Raw genomic sequence first — 25,554 nt, 5'->3', positions numbered from 1 at the left:
TTCTTTCCCAAAAATTAAGGATGTTGAGCACATGACTAATGATCCGAATTATTTAATTAATAACTCTTTGCGCCGCTCCAAGTATCATAACACACTTTTAAAACTTTGAAAAAAAAATACAGAATTTTGAATTTTATAATTTTATGATGTAGGAAACTTTGAATGCGTTCAGGCATTAAGACATAACAAAACAACAATTTACAAAATTTGCATACTTTCTAGACAAATGTAATAGATCTGTATATACAATACAGAATTTGACTTTAATGTCTAGACTGTCTCATTATCCCAGTGTCAATGTCCTTCATTTAAATTGCCCTACATCAAATTTATAAAAATATAGGATAATCAGTTTTGATTTTTTATAATTTTTGAATATTCAGATAGATAAGGCAAGATTAAAAAAAATACTGAGAGTAAATATTGAAGGTGAAATTTAAGAAAGAATTGTCACTTCTATACGAACCAGTTTGAAAAAAAAATAACACACTATAGATATATATAATAGAACAAACTAACAGACAAACTATACAACAAGGCTACATAAAAATCCCCCTCATGATGTACGATATTTCATTACCAAAGGAACATGGAAATGCCCATTGGTTTTCGAGCATTCCCAAACTAGTTCTTTCATCGATCTTTTTCACGTCCACGCAAAACCTATGTATACATAAAAACGGTGTTCACAGACGATGGGTCCACTTATGGGCACGTTTATAGTGTTATCACACCGAAATGTTATAATCCTGGACATTCAATGTGTTATATCATACAGACAAATAGCTAACCAGTCGTTGTGTCTCATTTAATGTTGAGCGATCAGCAGGGAGCTCGAAAAACACTCTCGTGACTTGTATGTCACGGAATAGGGCCAGCATCTATAGCATCCCTTGCGCTGACCACAAATACCAAAGGAGAGTTGGTGTAAAATGGGAAATCAGAGAACAAAGAGGTATGAAGAAAAGAGGGGGAAATGATGCATAGTCCCGTCTGACGAGTATTTAATGGAGGCAACAAGTAAAAATCTTACGTCTGACCTACAGAGCAGTCATTAATTGAAAATGTCCGGTGCTGTTTAGCAAAGAGTACAATCTGGGTTTTTTGTGTGTTATAGATCATTAACATAAAATACCCTTCATTAGCCAATCATACATGTCATTACAAAACCGTCGCCACATTAGCCAATCAAACGTGACGTTACAAAACGACGTTGATATCGTATGCCATGTGGTGATAACATGATAAGTGGCCAATAAAAATGCTCGTTTCATAAAGGATAAAATTATTACTATTTACGTTTTAGTAATATATTTACGGGGTGGTAATGTGTGGTAGATACACAAATTAAGCAATGTCGTTTCGTGAAAGGATTGGTAAATTCGCATGAAATGGACTTTTTGTGTTCAACCCGGCATGATGTCATTTTTTAAAATCCCTTCAATACGTATATTAATCTCCCTTTATTTTAGTCAGGACAAGAGGTATCGGCTGACGCACATCCATTTACTTTCATATACCTATGAACGTGTACAAACATTCTCGTACAGTTCAGTGAATATCTTTAAATCGGTGAATATGTAAACATGTAGGTATTGAACTGTTTCCAAACACTACTATACAGTTGATATGAATACAACCAGTGTGACAAATCCTTGAGACTAATAATTCGGATGGATCAGTGTGTTGATAGAGAGAGTGACCAGCCGTTGGAACCAAAACACGATAAAGTGTAGCATGCAATCTCATAGAGTATACGATCGTAACAATGTCACGGTTCACAACATTCACGTGTACTGGACGGTCTAAAATTATCTGAGGGCATTTCCACAACTAGATTTTGACATTTCTTTCGATCAATATGGATTTCCTCAGTCGCCTCCTAGGTTTACTATTTAGGCCCTTATCATCATTGACGAGTCCTAAAAGGACGAAACTAGTGTGACATGTGGCATCACTGACGAGTCCTAGAAGGACGAAACTGATGTAAGATGTAACATCACTGACGAGTACTAGATGGACGAAACAGCTGTATGATGTAGCATCACTGACGAGTCCTAGAAAGACGAAACATCTGTATGATGTAGCATTACTGAGGAGCCAAGAAGGACGAAACATCTGTATGATGTAGCATCACTGACGAGTCCTAGAAGGACGAAACTGCTGTGTGATGAAGCATCACCAAGGAGTCAAGAAGGACGAAACATCTGTATGATGCAGTTTAATTAATTGTTTGGTTCTACTGTATTTAATTTTGAGTTTGTATCAAAAGGGGTATTCACTTGTATGTCTTTGTACAATCTGTGGTATGCTAATGACACACTGTCAAAATAAGCCAAATAAGGCGCGTTCTTATTTTCTTTAATAGTAAGCAAAAGGATGTTTAGTTTTGTAAGTATCTACATGCGTATATTCAGAATAGGCTTATTTTCGAGTTTTCAGGGAACTAACAAATACAATACAGAATGTAAATATTGAATAATACATTCAATGTTGACGATACTGGTGTGAGGCGTTATGTATAGGGAAATATTAGTCATATGTAAATATTATAATGAAAACATCTGATTAACACTGTGTTAACTATTGAGGAGGGATTAAAGATTAACATATATATATACATATATATATCCCATTAACCTTCCTTAATAATGTAGATATATTGCGACAGGCTCTCTGTATGTTTATGTTAGACATATCGCCGTAAACAAGCTGCTGCAGTGCCGTAATTTTTCTATTTTTTTTTTCTACATTTCTCTTCATTAATTTTTTTTTTCGTAAAAGTTAAAAGTCGATCAAAACTTAATCATAAATTGGAGTGATCAAAGAACTGTGTGTTGTATCATTCACAGGCACGGATGATCGCTACCTGCCGACTTATGACAAGTCTGATTACTCGAACATCCCGTATTCCTCGAGCTATTGACATGGTCCCAGTGAGTTCGACTTAGCGGGGTTTTACTGTACATATCTATATCGATGTCCGTGATTGAATATATGTATTGAAATATTTCATCTCTGAGCTTCTTTTTCCCATTCTAGATGTAATTTGCAGCTGTATATGGCATTTTGTTGAATATATTGAATAAAATACTGTTTAAACTAAGTCAGACTAAAACGGTTTGATTTAAGATAAATATCGTTGTAGCCCTGTATAGTGACCATACATAAACATCTAGATGTATTTATCTTATCGTACATAATGTAAACTCTCATAAACTCTTGTATAAATATTTATCAATATTTTTTGTCATTGAGCCTTGATTTTATTCTAATCTGATATATATACGTCAAAATGTACTGGAATAAATTTGCTTAACAAATAAATGTATCATTTAAAAGATAAAGTAACTTTATATTTATCAATTTTTATATTATATTGCGAACAATAGGTCTTATTGTATTTTGAAACTCGTTCATACAAAATACCAGATATACATGTATAGTTCACAAATCTCTTACCCTACAGAATGAGCACAATGGAAACCAGTATTTCACCAGGGTGACAATACATAGAACTTTCTTCACGGATAATACGTAACCGGGTGTTAAGTAAGATTTAAACATCTATTAAAATAACAATACAAACTGCAGACACGCAAAAATAATCCATAAAATATACTCACCAGTTCCTGACGGAAAGAGATTCAAAACGAAAAAAATAAAGTACATCCAGTTTTCTTTCATTCTGAGATTAAATTTCCTTTGGTCAGTGGAATCAGACTACGACATCGTCACTCGAAACCCACATGTTAAATACCCGATAGCTGAGAGGAGGAAGCAGTGAAATACTGTAACTATAAAAATCAATGTTGTCACCAAGGCGGCAAGTTTGCCTCTGAATCCCGTATAGATTCTCACATCGCCACGTGAGTGGTCCGTCGTCGCAGGTAAAACATACAGGTTGGTGCGAGGCATGCTTATTACAAAGTGTCCGTATATACTGGAGGGAAAATGCATTAGGCTGATGCTAATCACTAAAGCCGCCAGACGTACGACACCAGACCAGATAATCTCAGGTAACGTCAGGCGCTTACTCAAGGAAAAAATGGAATGGAAGTCCTTGCTAATGAATAATCTAACGAATAAGACAAGGATCCGTGCTGAGCCTTAAGTTTACAAACAATTAGTAGAATTAAAACAAAGAGGCAAAGTGAGATATATACATATATATATATATAAACAAGTCTGTTTGTTTGCTGGGTGTACTTCCCTGTGAACAGCGTGTGTTATTTTGAGGCGGAGATTCCCTGGTAGTAGCTGGTGCTTACCTCAGTAAACAACATACGGGAGGCCCGTCACGTGTCATTCTGTTCGCCATGTAAGGTAAAGTTTTTTTGAAAAAGAATACAACCTTGTCAGCACAGACCGGTCCGCCACGGGTAGAGAGAGTCGAACCACGCCCCTCGGATCTACACCTGAAGATACGGAGGTCAGTGTTCTCACTGGCTGAGATATCGTGGTCAGTGCAATGTTTCAGATATAAGTCATAAATTAGAGAGGCATATCAAAATCAACATAATTCCAGTAATGTATAAATATAGGTATTTATGATTCTAGAGATATTAATTTAGCTTATGCGATATACCATAACCGCAGCTAAATCTCGTCAGATAGTGTTCTCAACTATACCTCGAATTCTAGTGGGCCCTTGTGGTCCAACAATAACAAACAAGGCCAAAATACCACACGCCCTTAGCATCACTGACGAGACTTAGAAAGACGAAACAGCTGTATGATGTAGCACCACTGACGAGACTCAGAAAGATGAAACGGCTGTATGATGCAGTTTCAACCAGAATACTTACACAATATAAGGCTAAGACCCATCTCTTCACATCCAGAGATAAAACCTTTACTTAATCCCAATGTACACCAAGGCGTTACTGAAAACTTGTTTGACCCCTGTGACTTCAAAGAGGGTCATGGTCATTCATTTGAACAAACTAGTCATTCATCTTTACATGGTTTCTAGTTTGGATCGGAAAGAGATGATAGAAAACTGCAGGCGAATCAAAAGTATACAATCAGAAGACCCAAAGAAGTAGTCATAGCCAGACATTACACCAACGATCAAAGGGAAAAAAAACTGGAAAGAAGTGAAAGATCGGAGAGAAGGAAAAAAATCAGCAAAGAAATAAATTATAGTTCATACTGACGCAAGAACAGAAAATCGAAAAACCGCGAAAATATACATTTCACTGGGGAATCCTCATAACAGCAACCAATAGACAGACAGACAGACAGACAGACAGACAGAGAAGGAACAGACACAAGTATCAGATGGACAAGAAGATGGTATCGACCATATCCTCACGAGACATCCGTTTACAGAAGGGTACCTGGGATGGTTTAGATGATGTACGAGGTCTGAATCAGACCATTTTTTTCACATCCGGGCGTTTCAAGTACACGATAATTAAATCATTGGCAGCAATTTTACCTCCATGAAAGAAAAAACCGTTAATCTTATGAAGAATAGATCATATTTGTTTGATTCATTTTATTTTATCTTATTTATTTATTAAAGAGCGTTTTGCCTCCGCTATTATGACCTTTGACCTTTCAATGAACGACAAAAAGCATGGATCCGTCCAAGGTAGCGTTAAATCTACCAGCGAGAACGGACACCTGGTAGTAAATACTAACCCGATGACTGATCACTAATGACGATTAACCATTAATACAGCAACATACAATGGGTCCCGCTGACTTTTTGAGCTGTCGAGATTACATGCAAGACGCATTAGGTGTCCAGTGTGGGGCTAATGACGAACGTAAGGTCGGGTTAGAGGGTAACACATACAGTGTTACATCTCTACAGATATCAACTTATAGGCTAACGTTAGGTCGGGTTAGAGGGTAACACATACAGTGTTACATCTCTACAGATATCAACTTATAGGCTAACGTTAGGTCGGGTTAGAGGGTAACACATACAGTGTTACATCTCTACAGATATCAACTTATAGGCTAACGTTAGGTCGGGTTAGAGGGTAACACATACAGTGTTACATCTCTACAGATATCAACTTATCGGCTAACGTCAGGTCGGGTTAGAAGGTAACACTTTGAGTGTTACATCTCTACAGACATCCACTTATAGGCTAACGTTAGGTCGGGTTAGAAGGTGACACTTTGAGTGTTACATCTCTACAGATATCCACTTATAGGCTAACGTTAGGTCGGGTTAGAAGGTGACACTTTGAGTGTTACATCTCTACAGATATCAACTTATCGGCTAACGTCAGGTCGGGTTAGAAGGTAACACTTTGAGTGTTACATCTCTACAGACATCCACTTATAGGCTAACGTTAGGTCGGGTTAGAAGGTGACACTTTGAGTGTTACATCTCTACAGATATCAACTTATAGGCTAACGTTAGGTCGGGTTAGAAGGTAACACTTTGAGTGTTACATCTCTACAGATATCAACTTATAGGCTAACGTTTGGTCGGGTTAGAGGGCAACACTTTGAGTGTTACATCTCTACAGACATCCACTCATAGGCTAACGTTAGGTCGGGTTAGAAGGTGACACTGAGTGTTACATCTCTACAGATATCAACTTATAGGCTAACGTTAGGTCGGGTTAGAAGGTGACACTGAGTGTTACATCTCTACAGATATCAACTTATAGGCTAACGTTAGGTCGGGTTAGAGGGCAACACTTTGAGTGTTACATCTCTACAGATATCAACTTATAGGCTAACGTTAGGTCGGGTTAGAGGGCAACACTTTGAGTGTTACATCTCTACAGATATCAACTTATAGGCTAACGTTTGGTCGGGTTAGAGGGCAACACTTTGAGTGTTACATCTCTACAGATATCGACTTATAGTCTAACGTTAGGTCGGGTTAGAAGGTGACACTGAGTGTTACATCTCTACAGATATCAACTTATAGGCTAACGTTAGGTCGGGTTAGAGGGTAACACATTGAGTGTTACATCTCTACAGATATCAACTTATAGGCTAACGTTAGGTCGGGTTAGAAGGTAACACTTTCAGTGTAACACCTCTACAGATATCAACTTATAGGCTAACGTTTGGTCGGGTTAGAGGGCAACACTTTGAGTGTTACATCTCTACAGATATCAACTTATAGGCTAACGTCAGGTTGGGTTAGAAGGTAACACATTGAGTGTTACATCTCTACAGATATCAACTTATAGGCTAACGTTAGGTCGGGTTAGAGGGCAACACTTTGATGAGTGTTACATCTCTACAGATATCGACTTATAGTCTAACGTTAGGTCGGGTTAGAAGGTGACACTGAGTGTTACATCTCTACAGATATCAACTTATAGGCTAACGTCAGGTCGGGTTAAAAGGTAACACTTTCAGTGTAACACCTCTACAGATATCAACTTATAGGCTAACGTTTGGTCGGGTTAGAGGGCAACACTTTGAGTGTTACATCTCTACAGATATCAACTTATAGGCTAACGTTTGGTCGGGTTAGAGGGTAACACATACAGTGTTACATCTCTACAGACATCCACTTATAGGCTAACGTTAGGTCGGGTTAGAGGGTAACACATATAGTGTTACATCTCTACAGACATCAACTTATCGGCTAACGTCAGGTCGGGTTAGAAGGTAACACTTTGAGTGTTACATCTCTACAGACATCCACTCATAGGCTAACGTTAGGTCGGGTTAGAAGGTGACACTGAGTGTTACATCTCTACAGATATCAACTTATAGGCTAACGTTAGGTCGGGTTAGAAGGTGACACTGAGTGTTACATCTCTACAGATATCAACTTATAGGCTAACGCTAGGTCGGGTTAGAAGGTAACACTTTCAGTGTAACACCTCTACAGATATCAACTTATAGGCTAACGTTAGGTCGGGTTAGAGGGCAACACTTTGAGTGTTACATCTCTAGATATCAACTTATAGGCTAACATTTGGTCGGGTTAAAGGGTAACACATACAGTGTTACATCTCTACAGACATCCACTTATAGGCTAACGTTAGGTCGGGTTAGAAGGTGACACTGAGTGTTACATCTCTACAGATATCAACTTATAGGCTAACGTTAGGTCGGGTTAGAAGGTGACACTGAGTGTTACATCTCTACAGATATCGACTTATAGGCTAACGTTAGGTCGGGTTAGAGGGTAACGCTTTGAGTGTTACATCTCTACAGATATCGACTTATAGGCTAACGTTAGGTCGGGTTAGAGGGTAACGCTTTGAGTGTTGCATCTCTACAGACATCCACTTATAGGCTAACGTTAGGTCGGGTTAGAAGGTGACACTGAGTGTTACATCTCTACAGATATCGACTTATAGTCTAACGTTAGGTCGGGTTAGAGGGCAACACTTTGAGTGTTACATCTCAACAGATATCCACTAAGACCACTTGTCTAAAATCGAGGATATTTTTTTTCAAATTAGAAATGATTATTCAGCGTCCTTTCAACTTAACTATCAAACGGACAGCTTTGGGATGTACCACTTTATCTTACTACCTAATGTGTTTTATGTGTCTTTATCGTAAAGAATTAAAATTCCACTACGTTGTTCTCTAGTTAACATCGCACTGAAGCTGATCTTAACATGATAATGACAACGAGAGAGCCCAGAGGGATCTTGGTGCCCACTATTTATTGATCTTTATATGGTCTGTGAAAGTCGGATATTTTCTCTCCTCTGTTTTTGCTCTTATTGATAAGACATTTGAACAACCCTTTGCAGAAATAGCGATGATAATCTTTACCTGTCAAATCAAAAATGGCCGCCTGGAAGCCATTTTCTTTCTTCTGATCAGTCCTAAAATCAAACGAGCACAAGGAGAGACCAAAGGGAAAATACGTATGAAATTTGAGGGATCAGTCCCAAACTCACACAGGCACAATTAAGGACCTACGGGAACATATACATAGAATTTGAGAAAGATCTTTTGAGTACTTCTCAAGAAATAGTGATGACAAACTTTCGGCCATTTTGTTTTTCTCATCAGACCCAAAATCGAATGGGGCACAACTAGGGACAAAGGAGAATCTACACGTTATTTAAGAAAGATCCATGGAGTAAAAAAAAAATCAAAATCCAAGATGGCCACCGTTTTGTTTTTCTGGTCAGCCCCAAAATTACATGGCCACAACAAGAGTCCAGGGGAAACCTATATATGAAATTGAAGAGAGATCCATCTCATACTTCTGAAGTAATAGCAATGACCAAACTTCACTGGAAAAAAAAACCAAGATGGCTGTCTGTCAGCCATTTTGTTTTTTTTTTATCAGTCCCAAGATCAAACAGGCCCAACTAGGAATCAACATATGCAATTCGAGTACTTCTCAAGTAATAGCGATAGCAAATTGTTTACGGACGGACAGACAGATGATGGACCCGGAAGCAGAGCGATTTGAATCGTTCACCATCTGATGATGGTGGGCTAAAAATAGGGATAACACAAACTTGCAAAGTCAAAATCCAAGATGCCATCTGTTGGTCAATATTGTTTCTCAGACCCAAAATCAAATGTGCACAACTAGGGACTAAGGGGAACCTACACATGGAATTGAAGAAAGATCCATGGAGTACTTCTTAAGAAATAGCGATAACAATTTGTTTACGGACTGACAGACGGATGACAGACCACGGAAGCTGAGCCATTTGCATCTGTCAGCCAGTATGGTTTCCAAGACCCAAAATCTAATGTGCACAACTAGGGACCAAGGGGAACCTACACATGGAATTGAAGAAAGTTCCATGGAGTACTTCTCAAGAAATAGCTACAACAATTTTCTGTAAGGACAGACAGAACACAGATGTAGGGTTATTTGAAAATTAAAACAGCAATGACAAATCTTGCACTGTTAAAAACAAATTCAGCTGCATAACAGACCAGGATGAAGGGCAATTTGAAAAACATGGCTAGGACTGATGGAAAACAATTGAATTGTGAGAAACAATTCTAACCATGACTGCTAGGGACAAAGATAAAACTTAAAACGGATTTATTTGACATTTTTAACATTTTATTTATATATAGCATTGATCAATAAGTTTCATAATAAACAATACTTGCAACAAGAGTTATCTCCCTTGAATAATAACATTAAATTAAGATAATGTAATCAACAAGGGATCTCAGAATTGTACAACAATGACTAATTCAAAAGAATTCTTTAGAAATTGTTTAATTAGAGAATTAAATAAATCTTATTCAAGGGAAGTAACTCTAGTCATGGTATAATTTTAAAAATATTTACCATGACAGAATGGCATAATATGTAACATTGGAGATGATGACAACTATTCTCACAAGAAACTCGCTCTCTGTTTCTCTCTCTCTCTCCCACACATCAAAATATCATTCAAATTCCTCATGTACACAATACTGTAAATACATATCCGATACTAACTTTCCTTCACGGTCCAAAACATATACTCACTTACATACACATCAGCCCTTACATAAATGCATATACAACATACATTAACAAAACAGGCAAGTTCTCATTCAATTCATACACAACCTCGCCAGTTTGTATCTTAAAACATGAAGAAAATGTGTTATATTTCTGATAACATCAGAATTACAAATCAATCCCAAGACGGTTAATAATGAGTTTTTTAATTAAGATATCAATGACTTCAGGATTGTTTATGTCTGAATATTTGTGCTTTATAAAGGTGATTTTCCTGTGTGTAAACACAATGAACTAAAATAGTTCTGAAATGTAACTGAAAAATTGAAATATATAACGGAAAATAGGAAATTGGTAGATTATAAGTATTGAAATAATCATACAGCAGGTTATCTGTAACATATATCTACATCTGCATTATCATTTACCTGGTATATCGTAAATATCTCCTTATTTCAGAATCTGCATTTCAAATGTAAGGGGGAAAACTTTTATAAGCATCCAAAACAAGACCAAATTCTGACAAAATTCCTTCATCTATACACAAACCTTTTGAACCACTATTATTCTGAGGCCAGCACTTCAGCCCAAGGAGGTTCCACACCTTATATTATAAATGTCCTCAGTCAAACACATATTTCATATTATGGAATGACTTTGACATTGCTGACAAGGCGAGCTGAAAATATTCCTATTTTTTTGTGCATACAGATGTCTAGTTTTGTTTTTGTTTTGTACAAAAAACGATTGTCATGTTTAATTTCACTGACAATATTCCAAAAGCACAACAAAAAACGTTTGGCAAAAAGGATTTAAAGTGTGAATGTTGATCAAGACTGTGTCAACAGTTATTAATCGAGAATTGGTCTTCGACACGTATCAAAAACTCGACTTGTAAAACGTACATGTATGGTGAGAAATGAAGAAGCTGAGTGATCATTTATGTTTCCATTCAAATTGAAAAACTCAAAACATGATGAAAATGTGTAACAGATCTGATTTTACAAAACTACATCATACTGTTGTACTGGAATGAACTTCTATACAGACAATTTTTTTCTGGAGTTAGAGGTGACAATGTAAACAGTAATGAACAAGAAACAATAAATAAAAAAACAACCACAAACACCTGACTACAATAAAGTCCCTCCTGCTTATGTGCGATAATAAATAGATCTAGAAAATACCCTGATATGGAAAACCTGAACAAAAAATGTAAAAAGGAACCATGAAAGATAGGCATGTCTTTTCTATACATTGTTGAAATTTCAATGGAGGTAGATTTTCCCATATTCTGTCTGGGTTAGAGAAATATCGAATCTAGAACTTGTTAGTTTTACTATGACTAATAAAGAAAAAACATCATAGCAAATAATATAACCCCCTCCCCATGACTCCTTTTCGTGGGTTAATTAAAAAAGTGTGCACCAATTATACTTAGTATGATTCTTATAATCATAATTCAGTTAATTCTTTTAGAAAAAATTGTGTATGATTACAAACGGAAAGAAAAAAAACAGGGAAAAATCAGTCACCACAATATCCGGACTAGCAAGGTTTCACAGATCCAGCAGACATAACACTCATTTGCTCATCAACATAACTTAATAAATTTGAGAATGTACAATATGAATTTCATGAGTCTACCTTTCAACATGACAATAGAAGCACTCCCATATACACAACTTTAAAGTAACCTATCCATACCATTTGTAAACACTTCAAAAGATGTGTCTTGTATAAAGACAAATACACAGGGACATGAATGGATGTATCTAGCTTCTCACAGATATGTCTGTATGGAGATGATATACAAAACCTGGTGTATGTCTCTAGCAGAAGCTCTGAACAGATACGTCTTATATTGAGAAAAATACACAAGAACATATCATACTCTAGCTCATCACATACCGGATACACCTAAGTCTCTTCATCACATTATCTAATTCATAAAATGTACAAATTTATTCAAATATAAAATATTTTTCCCTGGTACCATACATTTGCTGAAATTCGGCTGGGTGGGTGGGTGTAGGTGGGAAGGTAAGTGGCTGGTAGGAGGGGAGTTAAGATATATTATCCATAGTTAGTAGTTCACAATGATATCTCTCAAACTTGGTATTCCCAGAGTTATCTCCCTTTTCCTCAATATCATGGGTCTCTAATGTCACAATTCTGACAAGAATCATTTTCATCTTTCCTTAATTTCATAAAGATTTCTCATCTAAAAATGAAATATATATATATTTGAATCTTGAATAAATTTTGTACAAAATATAATTATCAAATGTATGAAAAAGAAATTCAAGAAGATGTCGCCAGCAACCATGCACACACGAGTACATACAAACCTGTATCTCAATGTTGTACAATTTTATCATACAAACATGCAAAAATCTACTACCAATGTGTACTTACTTTATAAAACATGACTGAAGTGCAGTTACATTCAACATGTACACTATTTCAGTATCATAGCACACATTTAGTCCATTGCTTAAAAGAATGGACCAGACCACTCCCTAAGCACCACCAGTCATTGTACTGCCCTCTACAGTCAAATGGACAGCTCTTCAAACACTTTTCTCTCAACAGAAAAACTTCCACCATATTGCATTTAAATTATTTTGTTTGAATTCTTTTGACATTTTCTGAAGTTAGGTAACCTGAAAATATTTATTTTATCAGGTTGAAAATCTCACAACTTTGGGAGTTCTACTTGTAGAATTCCCAATACTTAGACGTAAATCTTTCATCTCTCATTTGATGTGCTACTGATAGAGCTGTGGCAGAAAAATCCCAGAATTTCCATGTCTTTGAGAAAGTCTCTAGAAATGGGATGGTGATCACAGTCCAACAAACACAGGTCTTCCAATGAAATCATTTTCACGTCAACTAAGGGAGACCACTACAGCAATATGTGGATTGTTTTTAACAGCCATCCACAAATAATACAATACCATATTTAAAAACTTAAAATCACTTAAAAATACATACATATATATATATATATTATACATATATATATATATATATATATATATATATATATCATACTCCTTTTCAGTTGGAGAGCTGTTTGATGTACAAAATCCTCCATATTTTGAGAAATAGTTTCCCCTCCTTAATCTAAAGGTTCTGCATTTATGGAAGCACAGCAAGTGTCTACCAGCCTGAATCACTATGTTGAACTGTTGTCCACAAGATACTTTCCAAACATTTTTTTTTTTCATTTTTCGTTTAAAAAAAAAACCTATCATGAGACATCAGATGAAGAGTTATCTCTCCTGATCAGACCTTTGGATGAGTTTTGATATCTAAGAGCTTACGACTCCCACATTGTTTGAAATCGCAACGACTTTGGGAATGAAATCTCCAGTCACCACAGGTCAGATATATTTGAACCCTATCAACAGCTGACCTTATAATCCTGTAGCGAATCTCTTCGTCCAAAGTCGAGCAACACGATCATGTTCTGGCCGATTCTGGACATACTGTGTGGCAATGCTACCGACCAGCGGGTCGGAAGGGTTACAGTCGGTCAATAAAGAGCAGATGGAGAGAAGAACTTTACTGATGGTCAGTGCTGGACTCCAGTTGTCCTTTAGGATGTCCAAGCAGATAACACCCTGACTGTTGATGTTACAATGATAGATTCTTGTGCGAAACATCACCTGTTAACAGAATCAAGGTCACAGAGTGAAGGTCACAGCATGTGATAATAATCTATACAAAAATGTTTTCAGAGAAATCCAAAACAAAATGAAAAAAATATTTAGCTTTAGTCATAACTTGTCATAACATGGTAGCTCCAGGGCAGCACAGGATTTATTTTTCATTTTAGTATTATTTCGCCTGAAGTATTGATAGTCAATCTTTAAAATTTCATCTGATAATAGTTCCTTCCCCAGGGCCATAACTAAATTCCATATCTGTGTAAGTCTAGTCCTCCAAAAGATATGCGAAAAGTAGCATTCAGAGGGACAGAACCCATTTGAATATCCCACACCATCTTTGTTTTTGAGGAATTATAATGTTAAATGCCAGTTTAATCTCATAGAAATTTATAAGCAAGACCAAGAAAAATACATATTGGATTCATCACAAAACTAGTTCTGTCAGAGGTATATTTTTGAGTCAGTAGGTCCATGCCAGATCAACAAATTTAGACTTTTTGGAGGTGAAGAAAACTCTTCGTTCCTGGAGAAATAGAACCAATGTGTGGCTGATACCTGGTGGATGCCTGAAATAAGCCTCAAACCTACAATCCACAGGTGGAGGGAACTAAAGGTGGTCAGGTGCCTCAACCACTAGGCCCCATCAGCCCCTCCTTTCACTAACTAAACACCAGTCCCCCACAGCCCTCTATTTCACTAACTAAACACCAGTCCCCCACAGCCCTCTATTTCACTAACTAAACACCAGTCCCCCACAGCCCTCTATTTCACTAACTAAACACCAGTCCCCCACAGCCCTCTATTTCACTAACTAAACACCAGTCCCCCACAGCCCTCTATTTCACTAACTAAACACCAGTCCCCCACAGCCCTCTATTTCACTAACTAAACACCAGTCCCCCACAGCCCTCTATTTCACTAACTAACCGCTTGTCCACTGCAGCCCCCTTTTCCACTAACTAAATTCTTGGCCCAAATGTACTCCTAGTTTACCAACAGAACATTCAGAAACCACAGCCCTCTTTTTTCACTGAATAAAAACATGTCCAGAAATGCCCTCTTTTTTCATTAACTAAACACAGCCTCCTTTTTTTCAATTAACTAAACACTTGGCCAACACAGCCCCCCTTTTTTCAATTAACTAAACCCTTGGCCACCACAGCCCCATTATTCACTAACTAAACACTTGGCCAACACAGCCCCCCTTTTTTCACTGAATAAAAACATGTCCAGAAATGCCCTCTTTTTTCATTAACTAAACACAGCCTCCTTTTTTTCAATTAACTAAACACTTGGCCAACACAGCCCCCCTTTTTTCAATTAACTAAACCCTTGGCCACCACAGCCCCATTATTCACTAACTAAACCCTTGGCCACCACAGCCCCATTATTCACTAACTAAACACTTGACCAACACAGCCCCCCTTTTTTCAATTAACTAAACACTTAGCCAACACAGCCCCATTATTCACTAACTAAACACTTGACCAACACAGCCCCCCTTTTTTCAATTAACTAAACAATTGGTCAACACAGCCCCCCTTTTTAATTAACTAAACACTTGGCTAACACAACCCCCCTTTTTATTAACTAATTTGCCCCTTAAATCTATTATCAAAAAAATTACCCAATATCTACTCTTACCTTTGGAGGTTTAAATGGATAGTCTGGTGCAAAATGGATATCCAGGAAGAAAACGCCGCCCTCATACACAGAGCCCGGGGGTCCGAGTATCGTGGATACCCACTCGTACATGTTGTCTCCCTTTGGACCAGCACTGAAAATAAAGCATATTGCTGTTGATTACAGAGGTTAAAGTTGCTACACAAAAATCTGTTGTGTTCTGTCATACTGCTTCAGGTATCCTAAAAGACATAAAAAGATCCTGTTTCAAACAAGGATGTCTTACCAGTGCAGCTGACCTGGAAATACAATAACATGAACAAATGTTTTGTACCAATATTTCTCTGGTTACCTGTACGTTTATCCTTTTTTCTCACATTAACAGCACTATGCTTAGAGAGAATAGGTTAGCACAATGAAATCATGTCACAATATATTGATCTTTGCTTGTTGACTCCTTTATATCAATTAAAATCACAATTTTGTAACGAGACATCATGTATAACAAGTCCTGTGCTTTTTTCTGACATAATTGAAAACAACCATGTCAGCTGACTATCATGTATTTTATGTAACAGTGTTGATATTTCTATTAGAAAAACAAGGAGCCGCAAAGCATGGCATTATCCCCAGCACCCAGCTGTTCGTGTCAAACCCAAATATGATATATAAATATGCTGGTATAACAAGTTGTGACGTCACTCAATTATGTACCGCTACTATCACCCAAAGATCTAATACAGTGGAAACACTAGTGCAAAATGTAACATCTTCTTTTGTCAATTACCAATTAAATATTCTTGCATCTCCTCAACTTCAACATTATATATATATCTTATATATCACCCTTATAGTAAGAGTATATCTTTATGTAGATCCTGTGTGTTTAACTGCTGATGTTTGAATAGAGCTCCGTATTTGCTATGAACAAATTTATGCAACACTCTTTATGCTCTGTAGTAATACAATAAGTCACAAGAAATTGAAAAATTTGATGTTAACAGAAAAAAGATAAATAATAAGATGTCCTCAATAAAACTAGGTACCACTAGGGCACTAACCTAATATATACAGAATGTTTTGTGGATTTTTTTTGCTATGTTTCTATGGTAATAGAATAAATATAAAAGAAATATTGTCAATAGCAAAAGACACAACTAGGGCATTAACTTAATTGTATATAAAGCAAGTTTTGTAGTCGAGTTTTAGCTTGAAAAAAACCAGCGGACGGACAGACAGTACAAATTAATATCCCCCGCAAACGTGTTTCGCAAGGATAATAAAACCTGTATTTCATAGTTGAATATGACATACATGGTTTGATATAACTTTTTTTTATCTATTAAAGCTAAAATTATCTTTTCCTCCTCCTAGAATTGACACCTATTCCTCTAAAACAACAATTTCTAAATCAACACACGAAACACTTTTCATTAACAAATTCGGAATATTTTATAAATCACAGAGACCTAAAAACTTATTTTCAGGATTTTTTTTTTATCTCTTTGGATTTTCCTTCGTCACCTCCTAGGTTTTAAATTTTAGGCCCTTAGCATCACTGACGATTCCTAGAAGGACGAAATGGCTGTATGATGCAGTTCAATTCATTGTTTGGCACTATTGTATCTAACTCTAAATGATAAAATGGCGCTATTCACTTGTGTGTCTTTTGTAAAAACTTTAGGGATGTTGGGAAAATGTAGGAAGAAAAAGGATACTTTGTTTCTCCTTAAGAAAGATGCTGTGCGGTTTGTAAACTAACCATCCTCACCTATCACCACGATAACAGGATCCATCACCACGGTAACAATGCGTCTCTAGTTAACACTTGTACACATATTACCACAGCGATTCCCAAGGCTGTATGAATTTTATTGATTATTCTCAAGATTCTAAAAACTTCTTCAGTGATGAAACATCAATTTACTTAGATTACAATCACAGAGAAAGAATATGTTCTTGTCAGATTGAAACAAACTACTTTAAGGGAGCTTGCGACTAAGCCCAAGGTCATAGTGTTTTCTCTCAAGGTCATGATTTCCACTCCATAATGTAATTTTGTGGTTGACACTTCAGTTATGTTATAGCAGTATTTAAATAAACAAATGCTACTTCAGTCTATACGCTGCTAATACTCCTAAGAGTTGATGTATGTGAAGTCTGTTTGCTTAATTATCAGTTCTACAACAGCATTGTTGGGTTCCATTTTTTGCATGACAATACAACATATCTGGTTTAAGAATAGGAACTTGCAATATGTATTTGGAGTTGTCTCCCTTCCATTATTGAAGAATCACCATTAAAGTGAATTTTCAGTAATTTCCAACAAAACCCCGACTTCTACAGAGAATATTTCTGTTGCCTGATAAAACTGATGACATTTGATTTCACAACAATATGACAGTATAATCATGTTATTAATTAAACATTTAATAAGAAAGAAAACAGTATTCCCTTCTTTTGACCCATGACCCGCCCCTCTTCCCCAGTAGGGGATAGAAACGACTGATTATGGAGAATATGAAAGGCAGGTCACAAAACCGATTCTTGTATAAACCAGCCCCTCTGGCCCCAGGAGGGTATAAAAGCAACTGATTATGGAGAATATACAAAGCAGGTCCCCAAACCGATTCTTGTACAAACCTATCTCCTTTTGAAACCGAACAAAATGGTGATGTACAGAATGATATCCTCTTTATTGTAGTTATAAAAAACCTCCTTATACCAATTCCTCTCAACTCCAAATTACGGACCAATTTTGTATCCAAAATGATTGAAAATAACTTCTGAAAACCAGCCTTACCTGAGTGATCAAGACCAGAGTTCCAATTAGTGGAACATATAATTAACACCTGTAATTACAGTTATAACCTTTGTACCTCCAGAGTGTACCTGTCATGGTTAGACTTTGTACACAAGACCTACCCTGAACTGGAGGATTATGATCTACATTACATACAGTGTAACAAATGAATCCATTGTTTAAACGAAGCTAGAAGTTTGTTGAGCTTTGACCACAAACATCTTTCCACCAGATATCAAGTTTCTCAAACTTCTAGTTTTACCATTAATATTTTACAAGCTTTAACAAATTTGACCAATGTGACTGTGAATATGGGTCAAGGTCATTTCTTCTCCCAAACATTGTTTGGTCTTCCCCAAGCAAGGAACCTGTCAGCCGAACAGCCTTGCTTTTTGTTCCAATGGAAAGTTGATGCCAAATGGACAGATGGATGACTGACCCAGAACAATGGCATGCACTCAATGAGCCCTTTTAATCAGGTGAGCTAAAAACACCGACTCATCAAATATATTGTTTGGAGACACTTTCAGACAAGCCAACCATCTGACTGGGGCTAGGTCAGGCCACATATAGCAAAACTTCTGAGACAGCTGAAAAATGCACATTATTCTTTTCGAGTAAAGTCACATGTAAATAATTATCACTGTCTTTTTCTCCTTATGGAAATATTTTTACTCTAGATATTTTTTTCTGTAAACATTTAGACATGTGCAGTATAAATGCAGACAACAAATTGAATGGTTAATGTAATATATCAAACAGAATTAGTTTAGCTACATCAGAGTCCTGGCCCCACTTTCCTCAAGTCAAGATTTTCCTCAGCTGACATCTCCTCAAAAACGGCTTGTATAAAATTTTCTCAAGGAACAGGAGGAAGGCATCAGCTAGGATGTCCTGAAATTCCTGGATGAATTTTCATACAAGATATTTTCAAGGAGATATTAGCTGAGGAAAATCTGGGCTTGAGGAAATCTGAAATTGAGATATTTTATACAAGTGGGGCCTGATCAGTCAACTTAATCCAAACCTAACCGTCCCTAAACCAATCAAATACTAATGTCCCACGCATGGTCGGTTTGGAGAAGTTCTACTGTATATAGACTTGTATGACAGAAACAGTATAGGCTCTATCCTAATTACACAATGCCTTGAGGTAGTTAAACATTCTGATAATCAACTAGTATTTTTCATTAATGAATCCAAATTGCTTCACTTGTAATTGATATGGAAAAGTCCTAGATTAAAATTTTAAAGTATTACTGATGCATCTATAACTACAGCTATAAATATAAACAGGAATTGATAACAATCAATTTCATTAACAGAAAATGATAGCTATTAAAAAACAGACATTTGATATACATTTAAATTGAAATGACATTGTAATGAAATAAGACTGCAAACATAGAGCAGTGTACATTTAGGAGTACTAGTGTGTCGTATCAGATAACTTGTCATCGTTCTGTAGGTAATCTTACCCACTGTATTAGCAATGTAATGGGCCTGTGTCAATCCAGTGTCTCTGGAGCATGTAGCACAAACCATCACACTGTAGAATCAATGCAACAGACCTGAGAGTTCAGGATGGTAAATGTGAGGGTAATTGACTGTTATGTAGGACAACAATCTAGCTTTATCTGATAATGATGGACAGACCAGGAACCTGTCTGATGTTTGTGATCATCATTATATACCATCTCAACAACTCATCAATATCTCACTGATGTTCTGTACATATAATCAACCTGTGTATACTGACCCATCAATATCTCACTGATGGTCTGTATATATAATCAACCTGTGTATACTGACCCATCAATATCTCACTGATTGTCTGTATATATAATCAACCTGTGTATACTGACCTCCCCAACAACCCATCAATATTTCACTGATGGTCTGTATATATAATCAACCTGTGTATACTGACCCATCAATACCTCACTGATGGTCTGTATATATAATCAACCTGTGTATACTGACCTCCCCAACAACCCATCAATATCTCACTGATGGTCTGTATATATAATCAACCTGTGTATACTGACCCATCAATATCTCACTGAAGGTCTGTATATAAAATCAACCTGTGTATACTGACCCATCAATATCTCACTGATGGTCTGTATATATAATCAACCTGTGTATACTGACCTCCCCAACAACCCATCAATATCTCACTGATGGTCTGTATATATAATCAACCTGTATACTGACCCATCAATATCTCACTGATGGTCTGTATATATAATCAACCTGTGTATACTGACCTCCCCAACAACCCATCAATATCTCACTGATGGTCTGTATATATAATCAACCTGTGTATACTGACCTCCCCAACAACCCATCAATATCTCACTGATGGTCTGTATATATAATCAACCTGTGTATACTGACCTCCCCAACAACCCATCAATATCTCACTGATGGTCTGTATATATAATCAACCTGTGTATACTGACCCATCAACATCTCACTGATGGTCTGTATATATAATCAACCTGTGTATACTGACCCATCAATATCTCACTGATGGTCTGTATATATAATCAACCTGTGTATACTGACCTACCCAACAACCCATCAATATCTCACTGATGGTCTGTATACACAATCAACCTGTGTATACTGACCTCCCCAACTACCCATCACTATCTCACTGATGGTCTGGTTTACATAAACCCCTATAAACAGACAAACATAACTACCAATATACAGCTATATATTAATACAATGATATACTCAACCCTGAAAATCACCATAATGCCAGCGTTAACCCTTGATCATTACAGCATCCAAACTATCTGTCAATACCTGATGCGTTATTTACTATAAAGGAGCCTATCTATTACAAATTGTACTATGAAATTTCCCAAATTAGAATCATATTCATCCTACATTAAGCCTATTCCTGATAATTAAACACAATAAGCCCACTCCTATAGGTGTGTACTGTGATAACTCTGTCATTTGGTGGTACCCTACGTGAACTCGGGTAAATATCCAAGGTGTGTGGTTCAACATTCCCTTCCCGCAGCATTTTTGGTTTCTTCACGAAGCTGAGGAATGGATCAATCTGTTTACTCCAGTACTCCAGGCTTGTGATGGGCCTCCTGTGTGTACTTCAGCAAGGTTGACACAAGCTAATACAAGGAGATCTCGTTTCAAAATGACCTTGGCTGTTCATTGGTTGATAAACTCAACAAACAAACCCATATATAGAGATTACTGTTAAGTAAAATGACACACAAATGTATCATCCTGTTAGAGGCAATGTGTTGTACCCTCTAGCTGACTGCAAGGTATATACAGTAATTACCATATTCCACCCTGTAAGTGCACCTGTTCTTATAAGGGCATCCCCACTTTTATCCAGGGAAGAGGATAGATGAGCTAATTTTAACCTTAAAAATTCTTCATAGCACTGATCTGCCCATACATTCTTCTATCTTTCATGGCTACAGAAAGGCATGTTAAAAAATAAAAAAATTTCACTTTGATTTTTCCCGCACATGGTTTCATTAATCACACACCTTTTTGTCAAATAGAGTAGTGATCACCATGAACATGTAGAACAGCTATGTATTATGTATACACCGAGGTAATGGTTTCAGATAGCACTAGTGAATTATATATATTGAGGTTTTTACGGTAAAATGAACCATGAACCTATTACTTATTCATCCCCAGGTCAGCTGTGGATACAGGTATGAAGTCTAGCTATAAAACGGGTCTCCACTCACATCCATTCACATACAATAATATCATTTGTCCTTCTAATATTGATCCAGGAAAGTATACTTTTTAAAAACAAATGTTGCAAGAAAATAAACGCATCAAGTTTATAAATGTTTTAATATGTAACCAGAGAACAGCAGCAGCTTCACAGTAACTACCCTTACTCTCAATATCTTTCTGTTGGAATCAATAATTTTTTTTTACAATTATTAGACAATTAAAACAAATCACCCTTCCAACATATAAACTTATGTCATAACAATTGGAAACAAGTTATAATATCGTATCTGTCCTAATAAGCACACTGCACATTTGCAAAATCACAAAGGGGTTCTATTCATGAAACCATGTACAGGATGTTTCCATGTGAAATCTTGAAATAATGAAAAATGTTCTTTTATTTACACAAAAACGGCTAAAAGGGGAATTCTACCTCAGTTTCAAAATTTCTGACTGTTTGGTGCCTTTTAAGAACTTATTTTGATGACTTTTAAAACTATTGTTAGCATCCAAATATCTCTCCTGTGGTCAGTTTGGACAGGTGAAATTGGTGGGAAAACTCCCACCCAAACTGTCTAAATATAGTAAAACAGGAAATGCAGAGACTCCACGGTCAGTGGGTTGTACATCTTATGTTGAGTATTGGATAAATATGTGTACCCTGTTCACTAAAATTTCTGCTGGGGTTCAAAGTTCATAACTGCATTAGGCTTATTTTCTGCTGATTTATATAATTCCCACAAATATTTCATTCTGTTCAGTTTATAACAACGCAAACTTGTTATGACGCAATCAAGGTCATGCAAATGTTTATAAATTGATCTAGCTAGACCTGTAAAGAACTTCCACAAATTAAGTATATGTTTGTTTAAATGGTAAATTGAAGTGTATGATTTCCATAAGGACAGAAGTAGATAATTCTGTACAGTTTTCTTCAAAAGCATCCCAAGGAATCCTAAATTGTGTGGAACATCCCTTTAATCCAATAGAATTTGTTGTCTTAGAATTGTATAAAATAATAAATTAGAATTTGTTGTTTTAGAACTGTATAAGTTAATCCAATAGAATTTGTTGTTTTAGGACTGTATAAGTTAATCCAATAGAATTTGTTGTTTTAGAACTGTATAAGTTAATCCAATAGAATTTGTTGTTTTAGAACAGTGTAAGTTAATCCAATAGAATTTGTTGTTTTAGAACTGTGTAAGTTAATCCAATAGAATTTGTTGTTTTAGAACTGTATAAGTTAATCCAATAGAATTTGTTGTTTTAGAACTGTATAAGTTAATCCAATAGAATTTGTTGTTTTAGAACTGTATAAGTTAATCCAATAGAATTTGTTGTTTTAGAACTGTATAAGTTAATCCAATAGAATTTGTTGTTTTAGAACAGTGTAAGTTAATCCAATAGAATTTGTTGTTTTAGAACTGTATAAGTTAATCCAATAGAATTTGTTGTTTTAGAACTGTATAAGTTAATCCAATAGAATTTGTTGTTTTAGAACTGTATAAGTTAATCCAATAGAATTTGTTGTTTTAGAACAGTGTAAGTTAATCCAATAGAATTTGTTGTTTTAGAACTGTATAAGTTAATCCAATAGAATTTGTTGTTTTAGAACTGTATAAGTTAATCCAATAGAATTTGTTGTTTTAGAACAGTGTAAGTTAATCCAATAGAATTTGTTGTTTTAGAACAGTGTAAGTTAATCCAATAGAATTTGTTGTTTTAGAACAGTGTAAGTTAATCCAATAGAATTTGTCGTTTATTAAGCATTTAGGTTATCTTATTGGAGCAAGTTAGTCTTGTATAAATACAAAGTGTTTTTACAATAATTCTGCAACCTTGCTTCTGGGTTTTGTCAAATTATGGCGACCTAGAGCTCCTCTTTTATCAGCATAGTTAAGTGTTTGATTAATAATGACTCTAACAGAATCAAAGCTAGTTAAGGTTTGGACCCTTTTTATTTTAATTGGGGAAAATATACTTGGTTATTTGACAGACTTAATCACAGGACAGAACAAGAAATGATAATTTTATGGTGAGTGATCTAATTATCGACCCTGAAATAACTACTGAAGATATTGAGCAGCAAATCTTACCAATGAATGCTGGGTATGTGATAAGACTAGAAATTCGAGAAAGATGCATAAAACATTTTACTGTTTAGTAGGTAAAATTTTCAGGGGATTTAATTTCGCTGTATTCAGAATCAATAATGACAGTGCAAGATGAAACATATGCAAATATTTCTAGTGTAAATGAAATCTTCAGAAAATATCTGTTATACCTATATATACACCAGTTGATATAATCTGAAAAAACCTTCATAACTGTAAGCAGGCACAAACCATTACGACTGCTAAACATCAGCCCCGCTAAATTAAACAATAGTGATCCCAGTACAGGACTTGTCTGGTAGATTAAATATACAGTAATTCATAGCTTTGAATACTTTGGATCGGTGCAAATGAAAATTAAACGTGCAAAACTGACAATGTTTTGAGAATTCTTTATCACTCAGACACAGTGTCGCGTGCAACAAGATGTCAACATACAACATAATGTACCATGAAATCCTCCCCATCAGTTATTCAAAAACGTATTTTGATATTTCAAATCGCAAACAGCCTACCAGTAATATCGACCCTCTAAACGCGATATTCTGCAAGTTTGACAGAAATGTTACACGTGCCTTACAGTAGTTGTATTTTTTTTTATATGGGTTACTGCTAATTAAAAGATAATTCTGACATTCCTTTGTATAATGTACACAGATTGATAATACAAAGCATACAAACTACAAAGGATGGTACTACCGTGGAATAATAATGCACGAATTAACACATATAATCAATAGATAAGCCATGTAAATCTTGTTATATATAGTTTATATACACCAGAATAGATTGGGAAATATTTGTCGGAAATCTGATCGCTGTTTCTTTTTTAACTAGGGCCAGTATTTAAATGTCCTTTGTAAGCGTGTTACCCGTTTATATTGTCAGCTCGTAGAGTAACATTCTGAGCAAGGCTATACACACAAGTCACCTGTATTTGTGAAGGTGGAAGTAAAGGTACCCATTGAGGCTCCTATTCTCTGTTGTGACATGCCTGAGCAACATTTAATCAACCTTGACACCAGTTTTATGATAGGGTTGTATTGTACGTTTTCCAATCTCTCACTTATTCAATAGTTAAATGAAATATAAAAATAATGTATTTTCTTTCTTCTGAATTCTCTTGCTATTTATTAAGCATCATTAAACAGTCAACTTTTATGTGGAAAAGATATCGACACTAAATCTGTAAAAAGAATTAATGCAACATAA

General features: G+C 36.0%; 2 protein-coding genes across 2 annotated transcripts in view; both read right to left on the bottom strand.

Moving 5' to 3' along the window:
• The window catches only part of LOC132563910 (uncharacterized), a 29,208-nt gene extending 25,521 nt beyond the window's left edge, over positions 1-3,687 (bottom strand). Inside the window, exon 1 of the mRNA XM_060228672.1 lies at positions 3,627-3,687. Within this exon, the coding sequence (XP_060084655.1) occupies positions 3,627-3,687 (61 nt within the window). The remainder of the gene's footprint in view (positions 1-3,626) is intronic.
• A 6,295-nt stretch (positions 3,688-9,982) lies between these two features.
• LOC132563614 (ubiquitin-conjugating enzyme E2 E1-like) overlaps positions 9,983-25,554 on the bottom strand; it is a 33,174-nt gene continuing 17,602 nt past the window's right edge. The window contains exons 4-5 of the mRNA XM_060228357.1: positions 15,706-15,838; positions 9,983-14,058 (exon numbers count right to left, since the gene is read on the bottom strand). Of these exons, the coding sequence (XP_060084340.1) occupies positions 13,807-14,058; positions 15,706-15,838 (385 nt within the window). The 3' untranslated portion in view covers positions 9,983-13,806. The remainder of the gene's footprint in view (positions 14,059-15,705; positions 15,839-25,554) is intronic.

This window comes from Ylistrum balloti, unplaced genomic scaffold, assembly GCF_031769215.1.
Source record: "Ylistrum balloti isolate Yb309-2 unplaced genomic scaffold, AGI_CSIRO_Ybal_v1 Utg369676, whole genome shotgun sequence".
Classification (NCBI taxonomy): domain Eukaryota; kingdom Metazoa; phylum Mollusca; class Bivalvia; order Pectinida; family Pectinidae; genus Ylistrum; species Ylistrum balloti.
Note: the sequence above shows the minus strand (reverse complement) of the source record. Positions and strands in the feature narration are given on the sequence as shown.